At 33.6% G+C, this 15,775-nt stretch overlaps 2 protein-coding genes across 9 annotated transcripts; both read left to right on the top strand.

Moving 5' to 3' along the window:
• The first annotated feature begins 5,841 nt into the window (after positions 1 to 5,841).
• On the top strand, positions 5,842 to 13,614 carry LOC106762073. Of its 6 annotated transcripts, none has more exons than XM_022780490.1 (11): positions 5,850 to 6,226; positions 6,424 to 9,719; positions 9,820 to 9,998; positions 10,352 to 10,469; positions 10,555 to 10,623; positions 10,842 to 10,867; positions 10,967 to 11,130; positions 11,787 to 11,934; positions 12,602 to 12,724; positions 12,832 to 12,919; positions 13,011 to 13,614. In XM_022780490.1, exons 2-11 carry the CDS (start codon positions 6,542 to 6,544, stop codon positions 13,226 to 13,228), a joined length of 4,311 nt encoding a protein of 1,436 aa, XP_022636211.1. In that variant the 5' UTR covers positions 5,850 to 6,226; positions 6,424 to 6,541; the 3' UTR covers positions 13,229 to 13,614. The 6 variants fall into 6 exon arrangements, with proteins under 6 accessions (XP_022636212.1, XP_022636211.1, XP_022636209.1 ...); XM_022780488.1 differs by having other exon boundaries at positions 5,851 to 6,102; positions 10,740 to 10,867; XM_022780487.1 differs by having other exon boundaries at positions 5,851 to 6,226; positions 10,740 to 10,867.
• Positions 13,216 to 14,698, top strand: LOC106760094. Of its 3 annotated transcripts, XM_022780492.1 has the most exons (3): positions 13,220 to 13,353; positions 13,646 to 13,788; positions 14,069 to 14,698. In XM_022780492.1, exon 3 carries the CDS (start codon positions 14,115 to 14,117, stop codon positions 14,520 to 14,522), a length of 408 nt encoding a protein of 135 aa, XP_022636213.1. In that variant the 5' UTR covers positions 13,220 to 13,353; positions 13,646 to 13,788; positions 14,069 to 14,114; the 3' UTR covers positions 14,523 to 14,698. The 3 variants fall into 3 exon arrangements, with proteins under 3 accessions (XP_022636214.1, XP_022636213.1, XP_014499011.1); XM_022780493.1 differs by lacking the exon at positions 13,646 to 13,788 and having other exon boundaries at positions 13,216 to 13,348; XM_014643525.2 differs by lacking the exon at positions 13,646 to 13,788.
• Positions 14,699 to 15,775: the final 1,077 nt, after the last annotated feature.

Here is a 15,775-nt window from a genome sequence, read left to right as displayed (position 1 = left end):
CATGTTATTTGAGTCAAACATGTCGGTGAGTTAAAACATAATATAATGTTAAAAATTATATATATTATATGTAAAAAAACACACATATATATATAAACATTTTTCTAGAAATTTAGAACAAAATTTTACCATTTATTAAGTAATTTGAAAAGAAAAAAATATATTCAACAGTAAAAATAAGATTGAATCAAATTTATTTAAGAAAATATATTACAAGTTCAAATTTGAGTCATGTAAATGCTCCATTAATGAGCCATGTAAATGCTCCATTAATGTAGAGGAGAAAGAGAAAGATTGTTAAGGATAATAGGGAGGTGTAGGGTATTTTTGGAATAAAAGAAATATATGAAGAGGTGTAGAATATTTTTGAAATAAATTAAAATAGTGGAGAGGTACAGGTCCCACTTTGGGAGGTGTAGGGAGCAACACCCGTGAGCCAACCCAATCCGATTCATTTATCAGCGAGCCAGGAAAATCTGAACCCGGCTCGACCCACCACGGGTTGGTGTGGATAAACGGGTTGGCATACTAGCCCATTTAATTATAATTTTTTTTAAATAAAAAAATTACAAACTTTCTATATTCAAATTTAAAAAATTTCACTCCCAAAAAATGATGTTAAACTGAAGACAATTCAAAATAATAATAAAAAGTACAATATAATCCAAATGTCATCCAAAAACAAACACAAAAAATATACAAATAAGTTTCTTATATGCCATAAGTTTCATAAATAAAATAATAAATTCAAAAAATAAAATTAGGTAGGTGGGTTGGCGGACCAACCCGGCTCACCACTGGTTCAACCCGCATGAGTCGGATTTAAATGAGTCGGGTTAAAATCTGACCCGTATAAAAAAATTCAATTTTTTCAAACTCAACCTGACTCAAACCCGTGGTGGGCCGGATTGACTCGTGAATTGTGACCCATTTTGTCGGCTCTAACTTTTAGTTAAGGATAAGCACAAGTAACCAAACAAGACTACGTACAAGTATTCTTTGAATCCCATCAATTTTGATTAAAACACTTTTGTGTATTATTAATGCTGAAAACTTATAACTTGTCAAACAAAATATACTTATTTTCTATTCAAACAAAAACTTATTAGACGAAGTATAACTATTTACGTTTGTTCAAACAAAAATTTGTAAATGGAAAACATTAGCAAAACGTTTACATATGTTCAACTAATCTAATTGTATCTATTAGACTATAATAGTGGCATATGACAAAATTTAATGTTTATAAAAATTATGTTTTACAATTTATTCTTTAAAATATAAAATCAAAATCAAATAAAACCTCTATTAAATTATTTAATAATGATTTTTATATTTTTATTATGACATGGAGGTTAATTATTAACTTTCTTTTCATATTTCTATTTTTCAATCGGTAATTATTAGTATTTATTATTGTTTAAAAAATTTCATGTCACTAGCATTTCAAATTTATTTAACATATTTTTACAATATATTAATATTCAATAGGTCTCAAATGTTAATTATACTTGTTATGTTTTGATAAAAAAGATGTTGAAATTGATAAGAAATCGGTGTTTCTGATTTTAATTATTTAAGACAAACCTTAATATGAAAGACTTGTTTTCCCTAAATTATTATAATATTATGAAAACATTTTAACATGAAATAATAATGATTAAAAAAAATCTCGAATGACTATCGATCACATGCCAAAATATAAATTGTTTAATATAAGTTTTTTTTTTTTGCAAAATTAAAAACATATAAACACATTTCAATTGCCTAGTATGCTAGTCAAACTATTATATTTCTTTTAATGAAATATTTTCTCATAAATTAATAAATTATTTCTTATTATACTTTTTGTATTATATAAGTTTTCAAATTTTGATTGAAATTTACAAACCATAACTACAAAATTATGTTACAATTATATTAAATACAGTAAAAGTAGTTGATAAAGTATTATAATAACATATTATACAAAGATCATACAAAATAAAAGTAATATTTTAATGAGCCATAAAAGAACAATAATTATAAATAAATAATGTTAGAAAGAATAAATTAGAAAGATAAAAGAACAATAATTATAACGACGTTGATAATAAAAATTAGTATTAATATAGACATAGATAAAATATTTACATTTATACCATTATATAAAGATTTTTTTCCCTTTTTATACATTTTCTTTTCTATTTTACGCTTTCAATAATATTTTTTTCAAAATTAAAATAATTACATTATCAATTTTATTATTTTTTCCAATTTTTTTTTTATTTAATCTTTTATACATTGAACTATTTCTTAAACTAAAATAATTATTTCTAATAAAAATAAATAAAAATTACTTACAACAAAATTATAAAAATAATTTATTTTACTGTTATGAATATAATACTAATATTATTTTATTGAAGTGAACACATACATATATGTTTATATTAATAAATAATTATATATTCATGTGTTATTCTTTGTTTTTTTTATAATAGATTAGAAATTTAAATTTTACCGATTATTTAATTAAATTTTGGATGTCCATGTGGGATAAAATTACACCCGTTACCTGATTTGTTACATGCGTGGATATCCGTTTAAAAAATATCCGTAGATATTTAAAACCTATGGGTATCCGTGAATACTCGCAAAAAATAAAAAAAAAAATATTTTACACATTTTTAAAATAGAATTTAAATAAAATTACAAAAAATATATATAATTTAATATAAATTAAATTAAATATACATTAAAATTTAATTTTAATTAAATTTAACCTAATAAAATATAATTTAATGTTTTTTAATTAAATTTAATTAAAAATATATATAAATTAATTTTTTTTATTTTTTGCGGATAACGGGTACTCGCGGGTCGAATAGTATATTACTCGTACTCGATTCGTTTAAAAGTGGATATTAAAATACCCGTTATCCGTTAGTAAATATCCGCGAATAGTAACTACTCGTCGTAGATTTTTGCTGCGGATATCTGTGTCCGCTAATTTTTTTGTCATCGCTACTTGTGAACAAATAATTTAATACCTTAATTTATAAGAAAAAGAATAAGGCTTAATACCACCGTTGGCCCTAATTTTTGTTCGAAAGGGTCCTCATTTTTTCTTAAATGTTCAATATAATCCTAAACATTGTAATTTATGTTCAATTTAGTCCTTTTGGCTAAGGAAATTTAAATTGTTAACGACACATCACCCATTAGTGAATTACATGGCAGTTATTGACTAATGTGGCTAGGAGCAGAGTTGACTAAGGATGGTCGCGCCAATAAGGGCTTGACATGTGGCAACCCTTTCTTCACCCAAAAATTAGGGTTTCAAATTTGCATCTGCATATTGGGCAAAAACTTGCACTAGTGTCGTCACACGAAAATAGGGTTTCTCCTTCACGACGAATATGGTGAACTTTGTGATAGTTGGTTTGCTTCTTGGTTTTTCTCTTGCAGGGGAATGAAGAAGGCACGGTGGAGAAGCTTGTAGAGAGGCGTTGTTGTGACAATTGAAGATGATTGTGTGATTTAACTTTGCGTTTCTGCGATTTAGGTTTTGCTCGCGAGAGGTTGGTAATGATGTTGGTGGCTCTTCATCGTTGCGGCACGAATTGTGCTTCTAGTTTGAAGGAGATTTTTGGTTCTATGGGTTTTGATTTTCTATGTTTCAGGTTAATGGAGAATGAAGAAGCTTCACGACGTTGCTTAAAGACACGAGAACTTCACGATTCGGTTTCGTGATGCTTATGGTGGAGCGTTTGGAACAACGACACGACCATCTGGTTAGGGTTTTGAAATGTCTGATGATAAAGGTGCGAAGATAGTGGCTGGCCGTGAGCGTGGCAACGACGATTAGGATTAGGTGGTGGTTAGGGTTTTTGTAGGTAGGAGATGATGATGACGTGTCAAGGATGATGTGTTATTGATTGCTTAGTTGGACATTTAGCCGTTAATGATTTAAACATTGTTAATCAAAAGAATTAAATTGAACATAAATTATGATGTTTAGGACTACATTGAACATTTTAAAAAAGTGAGAACCATTTCAAATGAAACTAAGAAAAATTAGAACCAACAATAGTATTAAGCCTAATAAATTACATGTATTGTTAATTGGGACCTAGAGTGGTATTAAGTTTAACATTTAAGGTTACATGTATTGTCTCGTGTAGTATTTTTCTTTTCAGCTTTCTAACATTATCCCACCGAAAGTTCATCATGTATGTTTCTGTTACACTAGAAAATAACAATTGTCTAAATTAATTTTTCATTCATACACGCTAAAATATTTTAAAATACGATAATTTTTTAATCAATAGAAAAAATTACGTTAATATTAATATGATTTAATTTAAATTTACTTTTAATTAAGTTTTTGGCACATTCAATCTGATAATTTAGATCTGTGGGTCAAATTAATGAAATTTTATTTTTAAATATGGATTCTTAATTTTTTAATTGTTAATTATTAATGATTTATTTTTTATGTTTATTTAATATATATTTAAAAACAACTTCAACTTAAAACGATATTAATTTTTACAAATATTTCCACGTAAAAGTAGAAAAATGGGTCGTAATTTGTAGTTCTGCTAACCTACCAAAATTTAGTGGAATGGATTGAAAAATTTAAGCTGTCAACCTACCAGAGATAAGAACGAACTAACCAATAAATCCATTTTTCCTAAATTAAAAATTTAGATAAAATATTGTAAAGAGATTAATTTTTTTATATTTTATTGTTTTGATATATAAATATACAATTAATGTTATATTTTAAATAATAATGATTTCGGATGTAGGGTCAATGTCAACTATTCATGTTGTGTTATATTGTCTAAAGTTCAATGTTGTCTAATAACCATTTTCTCGTACATCCAAACTAGTTGAATGTTATTTGTAAAAAGTACTTCCATAGTTCAACATTTGACATATAACAATTAATGTAATAGTTAATGTACATACCTGTCTTTTTACTTCAAATTTTTTATTTATAGGTTTTGGTGGTCAATTTTTCATTAAGGTTGGTTTAATTACAGTGCAATTATGAAAAACTACAATTCAATAACTTGATATCTGAGTTAATATTGACTTATCCGAACTGATGCATGATTAGTTAGACTCTATACTTATTGATCAAGCTAGTGATTCACTATTCAGACTAATATATGATCGGTTAATCTATTTAATAACTTACTAAACTCACCTACTAAACTCGCCAACTTTGGTTGAATTGTGAGAAGTCTATCATATTTATAATTAATATTTGTAATTAAGTTCTAATAAAATAATTTAATATATAAATATAAATTATTTTATGAGAAACATATTATATATATATATATATATATATATATATATATATATATATATATATATATTAGCTGGCCACTCATTAACATAGTGAATATTTTTGGTGAATTAATGAGTCATCACTGTATTTCTATATGCTGAATTAATAATTTTTTAATTGTGAAGATTTTATTTTCTTAAATAGAAATCTTTTATCATTATGATTGTCATAAATATATATATCAATATTTGACTTAAATAGTTTACCGTTTTTAATGCATAGTTTATTTTTATCTTAAGTGCCTAACTGTTTTCTTTTTCAGAATTAAATATTTTTTGTTAATACATGTTATTATATAATAATGAAAAACATATAATGTAATATAAAAAAATGTAAGTAAATAATATTGTATAATTTATTAGATATTTAATATAAAATTAATGATGAAATACTAAAAAGAAAAACAAGAGAACTAAAAATGCTTTAGCTAAAAAAGAGTTAACAGAAAGAAATGAAATGAAAAAAAATAATAAAAAAATAGAGAGAATAGTTGGTATGGTGAGATTTGGTGGGGGAGAGACACGAGGCCCCATCAAGACTCTTGGGTAGATGCAAACATGTCACCATAAATCATTTTCTTCTCCCCAAATTCATTAGACTCTGCATGAAGCGGTCCACTCCACGTGCCCCCACTCTCTCTCTCTCTCTGTCTCCATTCTTCTTTCCTTCTTTGCTTCTCTTCTCCACCGCCGTTTCCCACTTTCCCGGCAAAAATCTAACTGCACACCTTCTGCATGCCACCGCACACTCTGCTTGTTAGTTTCTAACCGAATGCTTTTTGTCTTCTCATTTAAATAATAACAAAAAAAGCAACACGGAGTAATAGAGTTAAGACTACGATTACAGTGAAAAGTCCTCCAAAACCCCTCAATTTGTTCGGTAAGACGCGATTTCTTTTGTCCTCTTGCAAATTCGAAACTACACCGACTTCCGCGTTCTTTTTCTTTATCTCTTTTATTTTCTCTTCTTACTCTTAGACTGCACCGCTTAAAATTTGGTATTCTCTCTTTTTCTCAGTTTAATGTTTTCGTGTGTCTATTTGACTAGGGTTTTAAACTGCTTCTTTTTGCTTTCAGGATTTCACATCCAGCTCTAAGCGCGAATTCATTGCCTCTCTAATTCACAGGTTTTGTCTTCGATTTGCGTGTTTTATTGATTGGCGGTTTTCTTTGTGATTTCGAGTTTTCGGTAGTTATGGCGTTTGAGCAAACCTCTGTTCCTGGCGGCGATGTTGTGCGGCCACTGAATTCAGTAGCTCGGAGTGTGGCGGAAGAGTCTCTCGTTTTGCCGGTATCTACGGCGGTTCCTGGCGCGCTGCCGATTTTCTATCCTGCGTCTGTCTCTGATGCTGGCTTGGTTGGAATGGGGTATGGGAATGTGACTTCGGGAGGTGGCGGTGGTGCTGCCACGTGGTGTGTGCGCCCCGCTGTGCCAGTTCATAATCACAATCCCTCTGTGAATCCTGCTGTTGGATTTGTTCATGCTCCTAGTTTTCCCAATAGAGTTGGTGCTGTAGGTGGCAATGCTGTTGATGTTTCAAGTAGTTTTGTGGCTGCTACTCATGGGTTTCCTATGAATTTGGGGGGTAACTGGGTTGCATCGGGTAATGGCCTAGATAGTATTAATAGTAGTGATGTTAATAATAATAATAATAATAATAATAATAATAATAATAATAATTACAACAACAATGCTGTTCCGGGGAACAGCAGAGTCATTAGCAATTCTGGTGATCATGTGTGTAGTATTGGGGTTGGGTCCATTTCCAATACACCTTCAAGCCAGCGGACAGATCAGGCGATTGAGGAGGGTGGGGATGATTCAATTTCAGGGCGGAAAATGAAGTTGATGTGCAGTTATGGTGGGAAGATTTTGCCTAGGCCTAGTGATGGGATGTTGAGATATGTTGGAGGGCAGACAAGGATCATAAGTGTTAAGAGAGATGTGAGTTTTAATGATTTGGTGCAGAAGATGGTTAGTACATTTGGGCAGCATGTGGTTATCAAATATCAGCTCCCTGATGAGGATCTGGATGCATTGGTTTCGGTTTCCTGCCCTGATGATCTGGAGAATATGATGGAGGAGTATGAGAGGTTGATTGAGAGGTCTCCTGACGGTTCTCCCAAGTTAAGGGTCTTTCTTCTTTCTTCTTCAGAACTCGATCCTTCTGGTGTAGCACAGTTTGTAAATTTGCATGATGGTGGACTGAAATATGTTGAAGCTGTGAATGGAATTGCTGATGGGATTGGTGGCAAACTAACAAGGAAAGCGAGCTATACAAGCGCAGTATCTACTCAGAATTCTGATTTTAGCGGGATAGATGCTCTTGATAGCTTGAATGCTGCTCAAGGGGATGTCAGAGGGGATGTCAGTGGGGTACCTGTACCTATGCCCAGTTCTTTATCACCTGAGGGGAACGTGGCTGCTTCTCATGATGGTACCTTAAATTCTGTGGTTCCTGAGCCTGGTACATCTTACACAGAGGCCTCTGCGGTTCCACCGGGCATTCCTGTAACAAATTATGGTCCAACTCACATTCCACCTCTCCAGAATGAGGTTGAGTTAGAAAAGTCTGTACCTGTTACTTTTTCTCAGACTCAATTTGGGTTACAACAATCTGGTTTGGAAATTCCACCTTCTACACCTTTGCAAACTTCTTTTGATCATCGCCAGGAGGTTATGAACCATGTTGATTATGTCCAGCTTCCTCCCCATATGGGATTCCTGAATCCTCAATTTCTAGGTAAGCCTGGATCCATCTACTCCCAACATCAATTTCATGATAATACTTCTCGTTTTGGGTCCCATCAGGTAATCCCTGCAGTGCAAATGACCATGACTCAGCCATTTTCTCATGCTGCTTTAAGACCCAGTGTTATTCAACCACAAGCATTCATGCAACCTCAGCAAAACCGTTTGGACCAATATAATGATGAAAATGCTTCAGGGCTAAGGATTCACCAGGTTCCTGCTGAACAAAGTTACAACACATTTCAGGTTCAAGTCCCTTTTGGAGGTAATTATGGCTGGGTCCAGGTTCCTTCTGCAGACCATGTGATCTTTTCTGATGCATTTGTACCTCAACAACCAATGATGATCCCTGAGAAACTCCAACGAGTGGAGGACTGTTATATGTGTCAGAAAAAGCTGCCTCATGCACATTCAGATCCTGTGGTTCAGGATCAGCGAAATAGCTGTGCTGGTCCAATTTCTGATTCAATCCAAAGTTTCTATAGTCTCCCTACGGAGGACAATTCTAGGGCTCAAGCAACAAATATGGTTTTGGTGTCTGCACCAATGAAGGATGACAATGTTGAACAAGTAGTTGTGACAAGACCCAAGGTCTTTAGCAAATTGGATACTCCAGCTGGAGCAGCTTGTACAGACACAGCTGGTCTTTCTCTGGAGCTTGAAAGTGAGACGGCTTTTATACAAAAGCTGGACAGGTCTGATCATCCCAGGAATGCAGTTATCCAGGAAGCTGTTGTAAGAACAGGAGAAAAACAGTTGCCAAGTGATGGGCTGGTAGCACCGCATTCTTATCGTGATGATATCACCCGCCAGCATATGGTGCCACTTGATAGCAGGTCTAAAGAGGATGCTCTTGTGAATAAACCTGTTACTAATGATATACCTTTAGTTGGTGGCACATCTGTTGAAAATTCTGACTGTATGGTTCAAGAGTGTCCAACAGAATATACAAATGAACTTTGTAGCACTACTTCAAAAGCAGATGCCATGGAGAATTGGATAGCACAAGATCTTCTCAAACCTATTGATGGAAGAATAGACAACCTGAAAATAGGTAATCCTGAAAATTTTCTAAATAATGATAAATTTGATTACAGCACTCAACATGTTGCAGAGAAGAAAGGGGTCCCTCTAGATAACAATATTGGGAAGTCAAAGTTGATCACTGATGCTGATCAAATTAATATGGTAGATTTGCTTCCTAGTTCTACTGTGGAAATTTCATATGGGAATAATTCCAGGCCAGTGGAATATAATGAGGTTATACAAACCCCTGTTTGGGGCATACCTGGATCAAATCCTCAGCCAAAGAGTGGAAACCATCACGGGGAGGATGCAGTTTTATCTTCAGTTCCTCCATCTGCTAGATTTGGAGAGGTGAAGGATTCTTCAAACTCACTTTTTAGCAATCAAGATCTATGGAATATACACAGTTCATACTTTCCACCTCCGAGACCTAACAAAGTTACATTGAAGAAAGAAACCTATTCAAATAAGGATCAAGTTGGTGAGAATCTTGGCATCAATGGGGAACAAAATCTGGAAGCTCAAATAGAGAATGGCCTCTATCAAACACTCCAACAGAATTTAACTTTCGAAGAAGCTCGATCTGTCGCCAAGGGTATGTAAACTTGTTCACACCTTAAATGAGTTATATATTTATCATATCTAATTTTAAGCTTTTGACACATAGTCATTTTGTTTTGGTTTCTTCATTGAAGTCTCATCAGAAGACCGACAACTTCAAGCCGTTGCTGAAGGTTTAGCTGCTTCCGTTCTGCACTCAAGCACTTCTTCAAATCTTGATTTGAATGTCAAAGATGTGTCCCATCACGAGGACATTGGCGATGGAGATGTTCAAAATAATCTAATAGATATACAGCATAAAGATAAAATTCAGGTGACATTGCTTGCACACTCCTTGGTATTGTAGGAATAGTTTCTATGATAATATATTTGTTTACCCCCTCCATCCTACTTTCCAATGGGTGCAGACAAGGCAAAAAAAGTGTACTGCCTGTACATGTCCCATCATGATATTGATTGTGATCTGATGCCTGCCATGGACCCATTTCCACTTTGATAATAAAACAATAGTATTAGTTAAATTGTAAAGTTAAGCTTACATCTTTCTTTAATAGTAACAATATGTTCTTAAATTTCTTATTTTCTTGTTAAGTTTTTGACTTTAGTTTTTATGATGACACAAAACGCGACAAGATTGGGTATCAATGTTTTCTGTCTGACTGTCAGGGAAGGATGTGGATTCATAGGTGGGTTTGGGGAGGTGGATCGGTGAGGAGGGAAAAATCCACCCTGTTCCATTGCTGCCCTTATTTGGATGTGCTTTTTCTCACTTTTATTATTATTGGTATTGATAGTTTTTTTTTATCATTAGCATCATCATTATAATAATGATAATAATAATAATAAATACACATTTATTTTGCTCTCAGGATCTCAAAAACAAGCTCCCAGAGAAATTAAATTTTGGCTTTCCAGCATCAGATGTTGGAGCTTTGCAGGTTGAATGTTTTCTTTTGCATGTGTTCTCTATTCTATGATTTCATTTAGCCAACTAAGCAGAGCTAAAACCTTAACTTGCGATTTGACTAGATTATAAAAAATTGTGACCTTGAAGAGCTGATAGAGTTGGGTTCTGGGACCTTTGGGACTGTATATCATGGAAAATGGAGGGGCAGTGATGTGGCAATAAAGCGGATTAATGATAGGTGTTTTGCAGGAAAGCATTCGGAGCAAGAGCGCCTGGTCTGTTTCTCACCATTAGTTGTTCTGATTTCTATTTCCCACCTCGGTTTTGCCATCCAACGAACTGACTGACATTGTTCATGATTTATACATCTACAGAGAGCAGACTTTTGGAATGAGGCAATCAAGCTTGCTGACTTGCATCATCCAAATGTGGTAGCATTCTATGGTGTTGTGCTTGATGGCCCCGGAGGTTCTGTGGCAACAGTGACGGAGTATATGGTAAATGGTTCTCTAAGAAATGCGTTGCAGAAGAATGGGAGGTACTTGTAATGTCTTTGTATATGTGCATGTCCCAAGGTGCATGCTCACAAAACCATCTGTTGATTGATTTGCATTAGTCTGATTTAATGCATAACTGTGTTCTTAACAGTAAATTGATAGGCCATAGTAAATGTTTATTGAAGGAGAGGTAAAAAGATGGACTTGGGAATGGGCCACGGAGACAGGCCCAAATCAGGTTAAGGGTGTTTAGTAACAGAACTGCCAGGTTTTTCGTGACAAGGAGAGAGTGTGATGGATTGAAGTCTGGGAATCATGAGTATTTGGAGAAGGTTAACCAAATGAAAGGGGGTGGGGGTTGGGGGTTGGGGTTTCGGGTTCGGGGTTCCGGGTTTAGGGGTACGGGGTTGGGGGTTGGGGGTTGGGGGTTTGTGTCTTGGTATTGGGAGGTTTGGTTTTGAGCAGAGGACGTACTCAGTTGGAGTGTCAATGTTTTTTCCTTTACTTACGTATCCATCTTGTATGGAGCACTCTGCTCCTGTTCGTCTTTATTTTTCAGTATTTCTTACTGTTTCATTAGTGATCGGTGTTCTGTGAGGTTGTAGTGAGCTATCTTAAAACAACGTTCAGTTTCTTTTCTACTTTGTCCCTCTGGTTGCTATAATAATTAATTGTTTGATTTATGTGATAATATCAGGAATCTTGACAAGCGCAAGCGGCTGTTGATTGCGATGGATGTGGCCTTTGGCATGGAGTACTTGCATGGAAAAAATATAGTACACTTTGACTTGAAAAGTGACAACTTGCTCGTGAATCTCCGAGATCCACATCGTCCGATATGCAAGGTTGAAACATTTTATTCTTATGTGGTCATATTTGAAATCTTGTTCTGTATTTATTCAAACTAGAGATGCATTACAATATATTGTAAATAAGGAAGTGAATAATTTGAGGACCAATTTCCTTGGATTCAGGTTTTTTAATGATTTATAATTAGCTTCACAACTGCAACGTTTTTTTCTATCAGAATTTTTCTTAACGGAGTAATGTTGTGTGCTTTCTTGGTGCACGCGGCACTACTCAGCATAGAGCACTCTAATACATGGCCCTGTTTGTTAAGATTGCATAAAATAGTGATTTATTTTTTAGAGATTTATATGAGGGAAAAATAGTGTTTTTTTTTTTACGAAGAGTTTAATGGTATGCAATGAGGGTGTAAGTATATTTTACATTATTAGTGTATTTTTTTTTTCTCTTATAGAAGACACTTTATTTTAAAAGGTGGTTATAATTTGAACATTGTTTTTCAAATCTATTCAAATTAACTACTCAAAATAAACACAAATTTGTTTCCTATAGATTATTTTTTCTTCTTCGAAAGCTTAAACAAACCCACAAAAATTATTGAAGTGATTGTTTAGAAGTAAAGGTGATTCCCTCTTAAAAATGTCGATGCAAATAGGCTCATACATTTTGTATCCCAGTTATCGACCCTTCTGACTTTTATTTTAGGTTGGTGATTTGGGTCTGTCCAAAGTGAAATGCCAGACTTTAATATCCGGCGGAGTTAGAGGAACTCTACCTTGGATGGCCCCAGAACTGCTGAATGGGAGCAGTAGTCTTGTATCAGAGAAGGTTTATTTTGTGCTTTAACTTGTTAGAAACATTGGTTTATTTTTATGCTTCCTTCTTATTTTATCATATGCTATAAACAGTTTTGCTTCTCATATTTATCGTTCTAGGTTGATGTGTTTTCGTTTGGTATTGTTATGTGGGAACTGCTCACGGGAGAAGAGCCGTATGCTGATTTGCACTATGGGGCCATTATAGGTAGTTTAGTCCAAATGTTGAATCCATACGTAGCCTTTTATTCACTAGATTTTGGTTATATTGAGATTTTGGTTTTCCAAACATAATTCAGGTGGTATAGTAAACAACACTTTAAGACCTCCAGTTCCAGAATCTTGCGATCCAGAATGGAGACTGCTAATGGAGATGTGCTGGTCATCCGAACCATCAGAAAGACCTTCCTTCACTGAGATTGCCAATGGATTACGTTCCATGGCAACCAAGATTTCTCCGAAAGGACAAAATCAACAGCAGCAACCCGCCTCATCTCTGAGTCAAGCACAGAAATAATTTCCAACAAGTGCAGTGTGCTTAATTCCTGTTTTGGATCTGATTTGTGTTTTTCGTCGATTCCGTGGATCAATCCTTTGTTGAATATATACAATAGAAACAGTTTGCAATTGTCAGACGGTAAGGTAAGGTTAATAGTTGTCGGTCCTTTTAGCACTGCTACATATTCTTGTATTACACCCAAAACTCAGTGAATATCATGGGTCGTACTGGTTAAAACAGAAAAAGAAAGAAAGATATTGATATATTTTTTTAAAAAAAAAAATTATAGTGGTTGTAAAGATGGACATTGTAAAGAGTAGAAAAGCACTTAACAGTAATGTTGTTACGGTTACTGTTTTGATTTTGATAGAAAGGAAGAATTTGAAGTGATTACTGATCCTTAATAGTGGTGTGTTATTGTATGTGTTGACCTAGGACCTTTTCTTTTCTCCAACTATTTGTGAAGTGGATGCCTCGACAACTAAATTTCTTTGCTACCACTACTCTATGAATGGACGTGGGAGCCACCAACAGCTGGGCACAGCGTACCGTTGGGTTGGCTATATCCTTTCCGTTAGGTGTGGTGTTGTGGGGCACATGAAATTGAAGTCATATATTATAATACCATTTGCTTTTCCTTTTCTAGTATTTAATTCTATTATTGTGTCTTGAGTGACGGACATGCCAATTGCCAAGCATCGGCTGAAACCGTCCCTGGCGATTCCGGTTCACACAATTGTGTTTCCTTTTTTTATTAATATTTTTTAGTTGGAGATGTTCAAGACAGCTGTACTCTATCTTCAATTTTCTCCTTTTCACCTCGTCCGATTCTTTATAATCATCATTTCTGTGTTGAAGCTATCTACATAATTAAAGTCCGTCAGCTCCTTCATTCTCTGAAAATATGGCTGGTTCGGAGGGGAGGCCATTGGTTGAGGCAGTGGAACAGAAGGAAGATTTGTACGAGGAGCAGGAGCCCAGTGGATGTGAGTATGGATGTTTTCGGGGTTTTGGGTGGTGCAGAGGAGGTCGTGAAGAAGAAGATAAAAAGGGTGATTCGTGGGTGAGTTGCAAGTTGAGGAATATTAAGGAGTTTACAGAAGTGATTGCAGGTCCCAAGTGGAAAACATTCATTAGAAAGCTAAGCGGGTATGGGAAGAAGCAGCAGAAGAACAGATTTCAGTATGACGAACACAGCTATGCTCTGAACTTCAATAGTGGGGCTCAGAGTGAAGATGATGACATGCCTCCCACTTTCTCAGCTAGATTTACTGCTCCTTTCCCTTCTGCTCGTCGCCAAACCGAACAATGATTTCTTTCTCAACATTTTATTGCTTAACTTTTTAGTGTTTTTAATCGCTAGATTCATCAATCACTCATTCTGTAAAGATCATTCTTTTTCTTCAAACTGTTTTCCCTTTTGCTCTTGCTCAATTTTCCTCATTCAATCTTTCCAATCAAAGACGCTGAGAACAAATCTTAACTCATGCTATGTTATGTTGTACAAAGCCATATGGAAATTACGCCTCTCAACAAATCTTTTCCGAAATGACACTGCTTAAAAGTATAACACAGATTAGCTAGCATAATAATTAGCATGTCTTTTTTCTTTATAAAGAACTCATTAGAGAGAAACATTATTTAAACTTTTTTAAATAATACAATTCACTATAAACTAGTATTAATTGTTTTTTTATTTTCTTATTCAATAAAAATTATTACTAATGAAAACAAAGGTATATGCACCTGTATATATCTTTCTTATGATGGTAAAAAATTAATTACTATAATAATCAATTAAAAAAATGTTACTAAAACGTATATTGAAGTTGTATAAACTATGTACATAATATTATTTGTTATTAATTTTTATAGTGTTAAATTGTATAATAGTGTTTGAAATATTGTATCAAAATAAAACGATTATAAAAAAATATGTATATGAAAATAGTTATGAAACATTTAAATTTTAATTAATTATTATTTATTAAAATATTATATAAAATAATTTTCTACTCAACGTATATATTTTATATTCTTATTTTATCTTAAATCACATTTTAAAATTAAAAAATAAACTATACAAATGTTATACTTTATTTAGATATAAAGAGTTAGTTAGAATACTAAAAGTAAAAGAAATAAAAGGGTGTTGCTCCCTCCACTTTCCCAAGTAGGTTCTGTACTTCTCCACTATTTTAATTTAAGTTTAATAAGTTTGAAGATCCTTATTTTTGAAGATTTGTTCCAATTGGGTCCTTCTATTTTAAAAGTGTTCAATTGAATCCCTATTTATGTAAAATTGAATCAATAACACTTTTGCCATTAAATATTGTAAAGGGTGTTAAATATCTGCCTTGTGACATGCTGAGGTAACATCTAATAATCGCGTGGCAATATAAGAGTTCATGACGTGGATTTATTTGATTTTAAGTTTAAAAAAAGGTTTAAAATAAAATAAACTGGCAACAGTCGATGGCGATGCACCTTTGAGCTCTTTCACGATAACGGCGATGGCATTGGCCAGCGTCTGGTCCCACCCACCATGTCGGAGTTCCTCCTCAG

This window comes from Vigna radiata, chromosome 5 (assembly GCF_000741045.1).
Source record: "Vigna radiata var. radiata cultivar VC1973A chromosome 5, Vradiata_ver6, whole genome shotgun sequence".
Lineage (NCBI taxonomy): Eukaryota > Viridiplantae > Streptophyta > Magnoliopsida > Fabales > Fabaceae > Vigna > Vigna radiata.
This window is presented reverse-complemented; position numbering and strand designations above follow the sequence as displayed.